Source organism: Montipora capricornis, chromosome 8 (genome assembly GCF_036669925.1).
Source record: "Montipora capricornis isolate CH-2021 chromosome 8, ASM3666992v2, whole genome shotgun sequence".
Taxonomy (NCBI): Eukaryota; Metazoa; Cnidaria; class Anthozoa; order Scleractinia; family Acroporidae; genus Montipora; species Montipora capricornis.
The window spans coordinates 41,642,510-41,658,111 of record NC_090890.1 but is presented as its reverse complement, the minus strand read 5'-3'; the positions used below and the strand labels follow the sequence as shown (position 1 = coordinate 41,658,111).

At 39.5% G+C, this 15,602-nt stretch overlaps 1 protein-coding gene across 1 annotated transcript; it reads left to right on the top strand.

Moving 5' to 3' along the window:
• Positions 1 to 331: 331 nt before the first annotated feature.
• LOC138059789 (alkyldihydroxyacetonephosphate synthase, peroxisomal-like) lies at positions 332 to 14,440 on the top strand. Its single transcript, XM_068905403.1, has 3 exons — positions 332 to 466; positions 9,303 to 10,062; positions 10,599 to 14,440. The coding sequence occupies exons 2-3, from the start codon at positions 9,337 to 9,339 to the stop codon at positions 11,703 to 11,705; spliced, it is 1,833 nt and encodes a 610-aa protein (XP_068761504.1). The 5' UTR covers positions 332 to 466; positions 9,303 to 9,336; the 3' UTR covers positions 11,706 to 14,440.
• The last annotated feature ends 1,162 nt before the right edge of the window (positions 14,441 to 15,602 follow it).

The following is a 15,602-nucleotide window of genomic DNA, read 5'->3' as shown; positions in this document are numbered from 1 at the left end:
GCTGAAGTACACCAACATGGCGGCCGGAGACCTGTAGAAACGTCTGGAATTTAGTTTGGCTGTCTTTAACACTTTCTACTGTATAATAAGCTAGCAAACATTCGTATAGACACGTCTCCTTGTATGTTTTTATGCAACTGGCATGTTTTTCGAAAGCCGTCAACATGACACGCACTGTGAAAAACTCTGAAATTCAAACTGCTCTATTTTCGATACGAAGCACGGTATCGAGCTGAAAACATGCAAACAGATATATTTTTAAAACCTCTTGTAGCTGATCAAGAAAAAAACTCAAAAGGCTCTTTAGTTTTGTATTTTATTCTTTTGTGACGTCACGTGCAACCCAAGAATTATCAGTCCAGCCCATCGACTCGAGTGACCTCTTTATCCCATTCCACAATCACACTTGATCTTTGTGTACAGTTAACAGTCGCAGATCGTAATATCTTTGCCGCTTTCTGACAAGGTAAGTCGTCTATGTTGAGAACAAATTTCGTTTATTCCCGGGTTTCTGTAGTTTAATCAGCTTAATTAACAGTGGTCCAGCAATCGTGAAAGCGGGTGGAAGTGTCTTTGATTCGAGACTTCTTCCGTTATGAGTAGTAATCGGGCGTTACGGCAACAGGAACGAAAAACATCACTCCAAAATATAATTTAGCTATATCGCAAGTATTTGCCGATTATTCTGACTTGTTCACCTTGTTCAATACGGGCTAACTATCCCGTAACTGGATAGGTACGAACATTTATAAAGTAAAAATAGAAAGTGAATGGTTTATTGTTATATACTCTCGTTGTCGTCAAAACCTAAAATTTGGTGATTTCACGTTTTTGTTTTATGGAGTACGGCAAAAAATGCACTGAAATTTGCAGCACGATTATTTTTCTTTTTAAACCAATTAAAATCGTGCTTTGTGGCGTTGTCGTTCGTTGCCGTAGCCGTCGTCTTTGCTTAAACTCCCTTCTAATAGGTTTTTGTTGTAAAAAAGAGGGCACATTACTCGGCCAAGCCGTCTAAATTCATCCTATGATTAATTCTATAAACACCCGTGGTTATAGACCCGAAAAATTGAAAAATACAGCTCGAGTCGGCTGGCGAGACGTCTGATCATTCTTTATGACATTGGATTCCAGAGAAAAAGGAATTAATGTTACATCATCTCAAAAATTGATTGCTTGGCTAAGTGTACGTTTTTGCGATGAGTTTTTGTCGGGAAAAAGCCTGGTAATTTATTCATTGCACAATCCATTCATTGACACTAAGACACTCAACTATCAGGTAGGTATCTCATTTATCCAACGTTCAAGACTCGTTCAAACGTGCTCGAGCCAAATACAAATTAACAGATTAAATAGAAATAAGACAAAAATCATATTGAATTAGCAAATAAAGAAACCTCGCTTGTTGTAAAGCACTTAGGAAGCGGATATAAGAACCTTTTTTTACAAGAATATCCGGCGATTCCAGTCGCGGGTACCCGAGACAACCCTTCCCCCGAGTTACTCTGGGCGAGATATTTTTCTACTCATTTGTTTCAACCGTTTACATGTGGTAGGCGAGACAACTCGGGTGGGCGAGACAACTCGGGGTGGCGAGTTGTCTCGCCTCGGCAGGTAGGTTCAGCTAAGGTAACCCTGACAGGGGAGACAACTTTTTCGCATGTAAACAGTTTGGCTCGACCACCCGAGATGAGACAGCAAAATCTTAAATGCGCACGCATAAAATAAAAATCAAAGAAGCAACAATTTGGGAGCTTATACATGTTTTTAGCGTTTACTTTCGAAAGAAAAGTGTTTTCCCCGCCAAAATTCTCACCGCTGTCAACGGAAACTCTCCATTCATAAACAGCCTTTTATTTAAACTACGTATTACTGCTGCGTTAAGATTGTCAGTCCATTTGCTGAATGTGAAAACGCAACTATACTTAACAAAAACGAACTAGAAAGAAAGAAAGGCAAATTATGCTACGCATTTTTTGAAGATGCGTCTTAAAATATATGCATAATTAAGTAGGGTCAACTTTGTCTCGGTCACGCAATTCTCATGTAGACGCTCGGTAAAGTTGTCTCGGGAAGGAGGGCTATCTCGGGTAACCGAGACCATATAAACAAGAGATAAGGGTTGACTGGGTTGGCTCTGTTACCGGAATGAAATCCGTTTCTGTTCATATGGCGACTTTCATTCCGGTTTCCCAGATGAAAAGTGATAACGCGACCATTCAGGCGTGAAATCTAACGAACAAGTCTCGCGAGAATTTCTCCATTTTCTTTGTTTAAACCAACCTCAAAATTATTTTGACCTTACGTTAACTATCATCAAATGAACTATTCCGAGCTTCATTATCGAAGAAACTGAGGGAAGAAAAACTCGATAACGTTCGTTCTATCACAAAAATGCATTCTATTATTTCCTCCCGGTAACCGGGCTGAAGTGTTTATATGGCAAAATTTCCAGCCCGCTCGTTGGAAAAACCGAGATCTCGGAAACTGGGCCAGGGGCACGTTTCTCGAAAGTCCCGAAACTTTACGGGTCACTTTCGGGTGTCACAATTCCCTCTCTATCTCGTGCACGGAGAGGATTTAAGTCGTTAAACTTGTTAAACTAGACGCTCCACGAGCGTAAACTGGGTCGTCTATGGTACTTGTTACACGAAAACAGAGGGCACTGAGTTGGGTGGTGTTGAACTGCAGCGTTTCAGTTAATTTTTTCAAGTGAGGGGTCATTTAGACCATTTGAGGGGTCACCTAGACGTCGTACCAGCAGTGGCCCTTTGGCTCACATGTTCTAACTTTGTATATGTCCCAGGAGCGAATCCGGAAATTCCAGACAGAGGGGGCCGAAGAAATTGCGTCGAGAGCGCACCCCCCTCTCCTCACCCCCACATACCCTTTATGCGAAAAATTCATTTTAGTGAAGTATATCTATCAAGGTAAAATGTAAGTTTAAAATAAGAAAAGCTCTGAAACTTACGGTGGCTCACAACTGTCACATCAAAACCAAATGCTCACAGCAAATTCAAATCACTCGCAACAAATTCAAATCACTCACAACATTTTCAAATCACTCACAACATTTTCAAATCACTCACAACATTTTCAAATCACTCACAGCAAATTCAAATCATCCACAGCAAATTACAAATCATTCATAGTAAATTCAAATCACCCACAACAAATTACAAATCACTCACATCAAATTCAAATCATCACAGCAAATTAAAAATGATCGACCACGCTAGACGTCTTCAGTCGCCTCCAGCCAGCGGTGCAAGACGTCAAAGAATATTTGTCTTACATGACGCCGCTACCTGCGAAGTTTCCGCACCTGCACCATTAATGGAGACCTCAAAACTCGGCAGGCGTTGGACAGAGAAAAATTTATTAAGTTTCACTCTTAGGGGTCAATGGGTTAAGTTACTAGCTTTTTCTTCTACCTCAACGAACGAGAAGCATGTTTTGTTTCCACTGTAAGTCTACCGTTGCTGAAGGTTTCAATTACTGCTCCAGCTGTGGACAAGGTAAGTTTTCCCTAGCCATTAGAAATTGACCCTTAAGGAAATACAGTATCAAAATGGCAAGGGAAAACTTACCTTGTCCATAATCGCTCTTCTTTTCGGTCTATTCTGATTCCAGGACAATCAATTTTTTTGGCTGAACGTTTGCAAGGAGTACCGTAAAGCCAGGAGTTAACACTAAAACGCAAGCAAAAAGATACCCTGGGTGCCAGAGGAATTTTTTTTCAAGGTTGGAGAGAACGCTCCGGTCAACAGTCGACCGTTAATTTGGAGTCGCGGAGCGTTCTCTTCGACTTGGAAAAAAATTCCTCTGGAACCCAGGGTAGCCAAAAGACAAATGAAGAAAAAATAGCATCGTTTTTATGTAAAACTCTGAATTTCCAATTCTCAGCGAAAGATTAATGATGGCAAGAGATCGTAAAAACACTAAAATTTCAGCAGTCTCTGACTTTGTTGAATCAAGAGGAATTAAAGGTCAATGTTCTGTCAAAAGGAAGAAATTGATCACGTGCTAGGCAACCACAAAGGTGCACCTGATCACCTTGTGTCAACGTTCTTGTTTACATGGAATGAACTACAGGGAAGAATGTTAATCGTTCGTCGTTTTCAGAAAGAAAAACGTACTTTTTAGCCAAGAAACTTCTTACTTTCGTTTTTTAATTTGTTGTGATATTTGACTGAATATTTACATTTCATCTGTCGCGTCAGGAAACCTTCTTTGTCTGTTTTTAATCAAAACAGAGTTTGTTATTGAAAATCTAAACACCAATGAGATGCAAAAACATACTTGCGAACACGGCAACAAACACAAAAGCAAAGGATAAGGTTAATAGACCTCTTTAGCTTGTACATTTTGTTTTCTCATTTTAAACCACGTGATGTTACTCTAGGGAAAACTTTCTTTCAAATGTCGTCCTATGCACGTGAATATGTACGCATAACTTATGAAAAAACAAAAGGAAAATTCCCTTGAGAACGTGGTCTGAAATGGGAAAACAAAACGTACAAGCTAAAGAAGTCTATTAAGATGAAATTTTTTACTATCTGAATGTTTTTGGGTTAGATTAAAGCGATATAATAACATTGTTGAAAAATCTTCGTGTTAATGAGTAATGTAAACAATTGCGCTCTAGTACGTCTTTTAGCAATAAATTGGATTAACGATCTTTTTCTGACGTTAAAAACTATAGCTGCCAATTAATCATTTACCAGAAAAAACACGACTTCCTGCGCGCGGGGTGTCAATTTCAACCCACGTATGCAAGCGTTAAGCTCGAATATCACCAATACGTTGAATCAGCAAATTAAAGGCCGAGAATGTCACAAAAACCTTTTCCAGCGAAAGATTTTATTGAAACAAACAACATCTTTGCTATTTGAGGCAAAAAACCCTTCCTATTTCATTGTGTGCGTGAAAACAAGAAACCCAGTTCGTGTCAAATCAACTGTAATTCAGAATCAAACCCTTTTCTGAAGAATCTTTTCCTTAAAGAAATGATGAAGCAAAACATGGACTACAAGCTTTCTTTCAAAATAATTCTTGACTAACGAGAACAAGCTTTCTTTCAAATAAATCTTCACTGTCACACTTCCAATTATGTTTTACCTGAAGACTGTGCAGAGTTGAGTACAAAATAAATGTAAATAGCCAGACAACTGAGATGCGACTTCAGTAAACACGTACAGATGCATTCGAGGCGTTCGATTCCCTCAATGTTTTTAAGAAGGCCGAGAATGTCACAAAAACCTTTTCCAGCGAAAGATTTTATTGAAAGAAACAACATCTTTACAGAATTTGCCATTTGGTTTGCCATTTGGTTTCAGTGTTGTATACAACACCACATTAGTAAAATATTAATTTAGAAATTGTCCATTGCACGTCGCTTTTAATTAAGATTCCAGATATTTATTTTTCACCGTCTGTCTTGTTTATACAATCGACTTTCCGTTCGGTATATTTTGTTAAAGATCCACTAAAACGCCATTCACGTTACAATTGGGAGCTTTAGCAACGACGACGGCAACGGTAACGAGAAAGTTATCTCGAAACATAAATTTTCATTATTGTAATCACTTCCAATTTTTTTAATATGGCAAAGGTGTGGTAGTGCCTCAGGAGTGAAATCGTAGGGAGGAAATTAATATTTATCCTCAGGTGCTGACGTTCTTCATAATAAAACCTCAAATTTAGCTATTTCACGTTGTTGTTTTGCTGACGACGGCAAAGAAATAAACAAAATTGAAAAACGCACGTGCAGAGCGTGCAAAGCCATTGTTTTTGCCACTAAATATGCAAATTTGTGACGTTCTCGTTTCCGTCGCTGTTGTCTTTGCTAAAGCTCTCTAATGACTCTCGACGCCGTCGCAGGTTAATTAAATTTACTACTGTGGCACCGGAAAAAATCTACGCATTTTTACTACCCCTTCAAACGTACCAAAAATACACGCAGATGACTCTACCCACAAAGACACTACTTAGCAGCGGAGTGTCAGGAAAGGCCTATTGCGCAAGTTTTCCATTTTCTTGACACGGAAAAACCCGACTAAATTCCACCCATTTTCCGACTGGGATTGCCATACTGGCAACCAGTAAAAACCAGCTTTCCTAAACAAGCAGTTGGCTGGTTTACAAATGGATTTTTGGACCCGAAAAAATTTCGGGACTTCCGAGAAACGGACCCAAGCCCGGCCAACTGGGCTCTTATGATAAGGCCCCAAGAAAGAAAAACCTCTGGCATCCAAGGTATTTAAGAATAAACCCAAGGCTGAGATTTGGAAGAGAATATAATTTTGTGTGGTGCAAATTTGTAAATACAATACAATTATATGTTTTTAATGTTAATAACAAAACCATATAAAATTCTTCCTCTTTCTAAAGGGCAAAACTAGCCAAAAAAACAACAACAACAACAAAAAAAAAACAAGCAAAAGCAGCAGTCGCACTAGCCATAAATTCGATGCTAATAACATTTCTGCAAGAAGTTGCTCCAACATCAATGTAACACGATACAGATCTAGACACCAACCTGCTTGTAATTGATACCCCAATCCATTAAAAAATATATATATATTTATACACGGAAAGTCATCAGTTTTAGTACTATTTTGTAAGGACATTCAAGTCAGAGTCAGCCAGGCTAATATTAGTATCATCAGCATAAATTTTAGATGCAGTCTTCTTGAGACAGTTTGGGAGGTCGTTAATGTAAATGAAAAAAAGTAACGGACCCAAGATGGGTTACAGTTATACTAAATACAGGTCAAAAGGACTAAGGGTATTTGATGCATTGGGTCACTGCGTTAATCTTCAACTTTTTTGGGCAACGAACAGTATTGGAGGAGTCAATGTTGAACAGGGCCTATACGACAATGACACATCAACCAAATCAGTATGTGGAGAATATACTGCATTAATCCTGCTAAATTATAAAAAAGTTGTTGCTTTTACCAAGTCCACTTACACTAGAAATTATTATTAAATCATCAATAATGCTACAGGAAAATTTAGTTTCATCAAACGTGTTGATAAAGGTCGAATTACCACCGTGATCGATTTGGAAAGCTGACGTTTCGAGCGTTAGCCCTTCATCAGAGCGAATAGAGGAATTGTGGGTGTTGCTCGTTTTTATCACATGAAATTGTGAATAAATTAATAGAATGAGAGGCGTTCATTGATTCCGTGAGGATGGAGTGTACCTAGTTGAAAGATGAATTTTTGTTCCAGATTCTTGCAGCTTTCTGTGTACCCGTGGTGTAAGGATAGGTCGCAAATTGTTGTGGTGGGTGTGATTCGGAAGGTTCGTGGCGCGCAACTGGTTTTGATGCATCTGTGTCGTTTTTTACTACATCTCGTAGGTGCTCACGAAAGCGGTCCGCCAATCTTCTCCCTGTTTCGCCTATGTAGATCTTCTTACATGCAGGTTATGCAATAGATGACATTTGCCGAGATGCATGTAAAGTGGTCAGTGATTTTAAAGGATCGATTCGGTCCTGAGTTTTGCATCATGTGCGTGTACATTTGAAGGTTCCCCGTTGGTTGTCAGACTTAAATGCGCCTTTGAATGAAATAAGAGGAAATATGTGTTTAGTTTCGGGATCATTGCGGAGAATATAATTTTGAAGTTTTTGAGAATGACATTTTTGACTACAAGGTCGTGTGGATGGTAGGTGAAAGTGAATGGAATTCTGTTGGTTTCTTCGTTCTGTGGCGTTTGTAGTGCGGTTTCTCGATCGATTTCTTGGGCATCATTACTGCTAATTTGGTACATTTCTGATAGAAATATCCAAACGTTCAAACAATTTTTCGAAGCGAATTTAGTACACATATTAAGCACAAGGAAGGTTACAGTTTCACAAACGTTGGCCGTGTAGCACTATAAATTTCAACAGACTTAACTGATAGAAGTGTAATGTGAAGTTCCAGTTTTGTATTCCATATGAAACATGTGACCGTTAGCCCTACTAATGGAAATGGACCCATGGAAATGGGTGATCTAACCCGAAGGTCGTGTGTTCAATTCCCACCCTGGTCATAGTTTTTCTCTGTCCTTGTGTGGGCCCATTTCCATTAGTAGGGCTAACGCTTACATGGTTCATATTGGGTACAAAACTGGCACTTCACATTACACTCTAATCAGTTAAGTCTCTTACATATTAAGCAGTCTGGCCCGATTTCTCTTCAGCTATCGCACGACACCGAATAGTATAACAGGTCTGTAATGTCTACACACCAGACAGGACTCTGATGCAAAGTGTTACTCGTGAACAAATCTTCTATTCTCCCTTTATACCTAAGGTCATACGGCCACAGGGTTTTACACAGGTAACCCACTACACTACAAGGTCAAACTCCAGCCCAATATTACTGTTCAATCGTCGTATCAAAAGTATACTAGATCCATTACACCTTGATTTGTCTCGCAGAATCGCGAACAAATGATGAGATTACAAGGTGTGACATGATTATTTACATGCTACGAATCAGAGGAACAGTCCTTGTCGAAAATTTCAGAGGTCATCCAAAATGGTTGAAAGCCACTACTATCAACGATCAGATTAATTTATTACCATTTTGGTATAAATAGGCTTGTATTATCCCCTTTATTCCTCTCTTTGGTTTTGAACGAACGTCGGGTGTTCGACCCCCACCCCCCCCCAACTTCCCGCAGAGATGGCCATCGTGTTGCCATGGTTCCCACTCCTTCCGCCTCCGGGCTCGCCTCTTCTCATAACTTACTTCGGTCCGGTGCGTTTGGGAGTGAGGGCGCCCTGCAATAATTTATTACTATTGGCCTAAACCAAACGAGACACATAACGCAATACTTGAGATCACGCAAAGCGGATGAGATTAGTAACTTATTTTACTATAACTTAGCAGGAGTAAATTATGCAATGTATTTGCAACATTGTTTCACTATTTTTGTCTTTGTTTGACAATAACTTTATTTTGATTGGCCATTCTAAAAAGTGCGTGCAGAGCCGAAGAACTCGTGGCGTTCTAAAAACAGAAACGAGCGCCAAGGTTAACTCAGGACTTCTATGGGAAAGGCAAGCTCCTACTCCTGGGCTCATGTACATGTTGCCGGTAAAAGCCGTTCTCAGGTTGAATTCGTTTTTACCTAGGTTGAATACGCACTCAGATGAATTAAAGAAACTTTTTGGATCCTAAAATAAGCCTAGAGAAACTTAGGATCAGGTTAGGATTATGGTGTTATTTTGACCTAGTTCACTTAAGGTAGAAAACATTGTTAAATCACCGTTAATGATAATTTGCTACATTTTTGATAGACATATCACTTGCCAACCAAAGGAAGTTATCAACATGAGTAGACGACTGGATATCATAGCTGGCCACTTGACACAGCCTAATGAAATGGGTGCTTCTTCACTGAATTGTGCAGGGACCTCGAAAGAGACTGAAAGCAAGAATCCAGGAAGACAAGATATTCTCAAATGGAATGGCTGGGGTTACAAAGATTCGAAGTTTGTGGCAGACTCAGATGGCCAAGTACAATTCACAGGGTCGCGCTACATTCTAGGGGGACACACATTTCCAAAGTTCTTAGATTATATTATCAACCATTGCCATATTGACATGAGCATCAGAACTCCTTCCCAGCCCCTCCCTGATCCAAGTTCCCTTCCAAGTGCGCAGATAAATGAACCATTCTTGACTTGTGTGAAAGAGTCTGGAATGCAGCATACAATGGATCCACATGCAAGACTCTTTCATGGACACGGTCACACTTGTCAAGAAATATTCCTGCTTCGTCATGGAATGTTTCAACGCATTCCTGATATAGTCATTTGGCCAAGTTGTCACAATGATGTGGAGAAAATAGTACGGCTTGCTGTAGAACACAATGTGTGCGTTATTCCCTTTGGAGGTGGAACCAATGTGACACATGCGCTGGAGTGTCCAAAGACTGAGAAAAGAATGATTGTCTCCTTGGACATGACAGAGATGAAGAAGATTCTTTGGATAGACGAAGAGAATTTAGTGGCTCATACTGAAGCAGGAATTATTGGTGAAGAGTTGGAGCGACAGGTGAGTTACAGTGGGCTCTTTTTCTTCTTGCCTTTAGACCTAAATTAAGGATTCACCTCCAACTCTCAGTTTTTTAATGATGTAAAGTTTTTTGATACAAAAATATCAATTTCTTACATCACCAAATGTTGCGGTATCCCACGTTTGGCTCATAGACTTAGTCCATGCAGTCCATTCTGCCAGGCCACATTGTAAAGGTACCTATGAATAGACTTCCATTTCGACCAAGGACAGATTTCTTCCTTTTTAGGGTCTATATTAGTTGGTTGCATTGCATTAAATGAGAGGACCATGAGTAGGTGAAATTTGGCAAATACTAGCAACCTTTTGTCCAGTTGCATTATTATATTATTAATGAACTTTTCGTTTTGAACTGAAATAGACAGAAACCTAATCTTTTGAATTGGACTGGTTTTCGGGGTATTACTTGTACAAAGCCAAAGGGGGAAGGGATGAGACTCATGGGATGTGTGTCAGAAACCCGTTACTCCCCATTGAAGTGCTATTGACTTGTGATTTTTTCTGTAAATGTCCAGCTGAATGCCAAAGGTCTGTGTGTAGGACATGAGCCCGATTCTTTGGAATTTAGTTCTGTTGGAGGTTGGGTGGCTACCCGCTCGTCTGGGATGAAAAAGAATATCTACGGTAATATTGAAGATCTTCTTGTTCGCGTCAAAATGGTGACGCCACAGGGAACTCTGGAAAAAAGCTGTCAAGTTCCCCGAATGTCTACAGGCCCAGATATTCATGAAATAATTCTAGGCTCTGAAGGGATTCTGGGAGTTGTCACAGAAGTGAGCTTGCGAATTCGTCCACTTCCCGAATGCAAGGTATATGGTTCCATCATGTTCCCAACGTTTGAGAGTGGGGTGGCGTGTCTCAGGGAGATTGCCAAGCAACGCATTGCTCCTGCATCCATTCGCTTGATGGACAATGAACAGTTTTTATTTGGACAAGCACTGAAGCCAAAGGGTGGCTCTTACTTGAAAACATTCCTTGACGGGCTGAAGAGGTTGTACGTCACGAAGTTTAAAGGCTTTGATCCTAATCAATTGTGTGCTGCTACTCTGTTATTTGAAGGTAACAAGTTAGAGGTAGCAAACCAACAAAGAAGAATCTACGAAATTGCCTATCGTTTCGGCGGTATCCTGGGCGGTGAAGAAAACGGTCAGCGGGGGTACACATTCACTTTTGTGATCGCCTATATCAGGGACCTTGCCTGTGAATTCGGTTACTTGTCCGAGTCGTTCGAAACTTCTGTACCCTGGGATCGAGTCACTGATTTGTGCCGCGACGTCAAGGAAACACTGAAACGAAAATGCGCAGAGGTTGGAATTAAGCGTCCTCCCATGATCTTATGTCGCGTGACGCAGACCTACGATGTTGGCGCATGCGTGTATTTTTACCTTGGAATCTGTTCTTATGGTCTCACCAATCCAGGAGAGACATATGATGAAATGGAGAGTGCCGCGCGCGATGAAGTGCTGGCTCATGGCGGCAGTTTGTCTCACCATCACGGAGTTGGCAAAGTAAGGAAGAAATGGCTAGCGCAGACAGTGTCGGATGTTGGGATTGAAATGCTACGAAGTATCAAGAACTCCATCGATCCCCAGAATATATTTGGAAATGGAAACTTACTGTAATGCTATGCTTCATGAAAAATCTCGCATCACATTCTCAATCAACCCGAAGTAAAAGCAAAGTGAGTGCATCTAGGTGTATTCTTGGTTTTTAGATACTATCATGGAAGCCAGTTTGGGTTTCCAAGCTAATCCCCTGGGAGTTGAGCTCTGTTCCTTCGTTTCGGTTCAGGGCCTCTGATCACGTGACTGAAAACAACAATTAGGTGAAGTAATTGTTTTTTGCTTTACAAATGAAAACAGCTCAATTTTCAAAGAGAAAAATTCGATCCTTTAAAAGTGTTTCTTTTTTTTCTCGTCGGTTTTCTAATTGATCTACAAGCAAGGGATTTTGACAAAAAAACGCCAGGTTTTCTGTTCATTTTATAAATCGTTAATTCGTGAATAATTCTGATTGATCAGTGTGAAATTTGATTATGACCGAACTACATTAACATTGAAGCGACAGACCACATCATATTCGTAGGATATTAAGAGGGAAGCCAAATCTTGCCTGTCATGTACTGCGGGTCTGCACTGCAGCTCAAGCCTTAGGCTTTTCAAGGAATTTTTTCAGAAATTTAATTGAAACAACAACTGTGGGATCTGGAGGGTAAACATGATTTCATATATTCTGTACTTAATATTCAAACCTTTTTAATGTCAATAACTGAAGGGAAATATAGTTATTGCCACTTAATACTCACGGGGAAATGAATCATATCTAGACATGTTTTACTAAAAGTGAGTTTGTAATGAAGAATGTCAAAATAATCATTTCAGATAGAAACAAAACGATAGACCGCATATTACCATGAGGTTTCAAGTTCGAAGCCTCTTTAAGCAAACCTTTCATCTTCATAAGGACTATAAACCGTAGGCCCTGTCTCACAACCCCTTTATATATTAGTGGTATAACTCGCATAACGGGTGTCTGGAAAACCCGAATAGCGAATAGCGAATAGTCGCGAATAGCGAACATCGAATAGTCGCGAATAGCGAATAGTACGAACAATGCGAATAGTGGCGAATAGTGGCGATTAGTGACGAATAGTCTTCAATAGTCACCGCCTTATGCTGAACAATCTCGTAATCAAAGCAAATAATATGCTCACCTATCGTCGAACGAGAATTTCGTGCATGCTTTTACAAACACTCTTAAGAAGAACAAACGTCAAAATGCAAAAATATAAATCACTTTCATTAATACATCAAGCTCATGATCATCTCCTCGCACAGTGGCGCCTGAACATAAATTTTAGATACTCACATTTCATCATCCTCATCTGTGCTGTCCGATCCGGCGAGACACGTTCTGTAAAAAGGAATAAAATAAAAATGTGAGGCAAGTGGTTGTGATTAAAGAGACAAACGAGCTTCTCTGATAGCCATTGCGTTAATTAATTATCCAAATAAGCAACAGGATTTCAGTGCATTTATTACCTTCTCTTCTCAGGGCTCAAGCTGTCCTTCGCCGACACATCTCTGCTTTTTAGCGGGAAAGTCCATCCAACGTTGCCGCGCGGTTGACCAGGAAGTACTGGGTACCAAATTTTCGTCATTTCGTCACAATCCCCCCCCCCCCTTCCTACACCCTTATTTGCCACTATTTGTTACTATTCGTCACTATTCGTCACTATTCGCGACTATTCGCCACTATTCGCACTATTCGTACTATTCGTGACTATTCGCTGTTCGGTATTCGCGACTATTCGCTATTCGCTATTCGGATTTTCCAGACACCCCTCGCATAACTAAGATTGTGGCATTGAGAATGTATGCAGATAACACAACCGGTTATGCTGTCAGTAACTCACCTACGACCTTGGAATTCTACATCAATAGTGACCAATTGCGACTATCACAATGGCTTGATACCTTACCGTCAATGCTACTAAGTCGCAAGGTATTATGATTCTTGGCAAATCCACTTTTAACTATGAGCTGGGAGTGACGATTGATAACAAGCTTACTTTTTCTTCACATATGAAACTGGTTCTCAGTTAAGTCCATGCAAAGATAGCCTTCCTCCTCAGAATCAGGAATTTTATTGATGGTCAATCTATCACTTAAAACTTTATAAGGCGTATATTCTTCCCCCTTTCGGCTATTGTAGTCCACTCCTCATTAAAATTAATTAGACCTTATCAGATATGTTAGAAAATGTTACAGGTAAAATTTTAAATCAGGTGAATTTAAATCTAATCTAGGTATATTTTAAATCAACCTAGGTTAAAGTTTAGACTTGCAAGAAAAACAGATAAACGAAAGTGTCTGTATATTTGCAAGTAAATTGGTTGTAGAGGTGAGTGGTGGACTTAATGTAGCTTAATTTTTCATGAGTATTTTATAAAACCCCAATCGTTGTTAAGTCTAGGCACTGATTTTAATGGTTAGCATTAAGGTTGGGGTTGGGCATACTGTGCATGATAACCGATACTACCTTCGCATCTCAGAGCTTCTTAGAAGGACATTGTTCATCGATGAATCTCCTTAGGAGGTCGGGGGGCAACAATATTGAAGTATCTTCAAAGGAATAAAAGAACTGAGACATACATGATGTATTGATGCTTTTTAATTTGCTTAGTTATTTGTTCTATCTTTTGATTATTGCAAATTCATAATAATCAAAACAAGTGAAAACAAAACCTTGAAAAGTCAGGGAAAAGGATTTCATAATCTATTGATCAGAAGCCATTTTGTAGGCCCCTGTAAGTGTTTATTTCTTTTTAATGATCAAATAAATTTTTTTTTCTAAATTTTGTTGAGTCTGTTTGTAGTGATAAATCCAAACTTCTGATTATTTGGCACAGTCCCCTTCAAGGGGCGTTTCCTGTCCATTCTATTAATTTTCAGCGCCACATAATCCTGAAGTTTGAACTCCTTCTTTTTCTTCTTCCCCTTCAGGTGTATGATAACTGCAGACCGCAGACTGCAGACAAATAACGCTGATAAGCAGTATTTAAGTCTAAACACCTATTTTAGTACGGTTAACTGTGATTTAGGGTTAGTCTGCAGTTTGCAAGTGTCAGACACCGATCTCCTTCAATGTCTGGCTAATCCACTTTTTCAAATTATTTATTTGCTTTGTTGCACTGGAGACTTAAAGCATTTTCGCTCTTCTTCAGATAAATTTAATCACCCTTTATCTTCTTGATACAATTTCATCGGCGGTCTGAGCTGAGATTTTTTCAGTTGAAGTCTCGCTTTATGTCATTTACGCATGAGCGAAATGGTGGTTGTCGTGAAGGCTTGGAAATAGCTTAAAAATATTCACGTTGAAGTTCTTCATCAAAAAGATCTTTCTATTACAGTTTTCAATTTGAAAACCTACGGCGTTGTATCTTCGTCCGTGGCAGCCTCAACACTATGGAATGCTCTCCCACTGGACATAAGAAACAGCTCCTCGGTTTCCGTCTTGAAAAATTAACCGTGGAGATTCCCCTTTCAGGAAGGCCTTTTTATGATGATACATCATCTGTATTGTTAGCATTTGTAACATCTATTTGTTTTTAATCACTAGATTCTATTTGTGGAACACCTTTGAACTCTTAAGATACTGGTGCTCTAAAATATACATTATCATTATTATTAAAAATTAAATGAAACAGTGTGGAAGCCAATCACAAGGAGAACGGGAACTAGACAGAGACATGTTTATCAAGAGTTTAACGCAGTATTTTTTGGGTTGGGTATAAAAATACGAGTTAATAACAATTTTGGAAAGCATAACGACTTATCAACTCACGTTCAATTAAAGTTCTTAAAACAAAACTTTGAGTTTAAATCCTTCTTTGTTTAAAGTTGAGAGGTTGCGTATTTTTTGCTCGTTGAAGCAGTGATAGTAGAGTCCCTCTAGAAGCCCACTTATAAACGGCTTCGCCATTTCCATTTACATCTACATGTTCATATTGCAGCTCT

Coding starts and splice junctions, on each gene's coding strand:
- LOC138059789 (XM_068905403.1), top strand. CDS start 9,337: ATGAGTAGACGACTGGATATCATAGCTGGCCACTTGACACAGCCTAAT. Junction 10,063..10,598: donor GTGAAGAGTTGGAGCGACAG/GTGAGTTACAGT, acceptor GTAAATGTCCAG/CTGAATGCCAAAGGTCTGTG.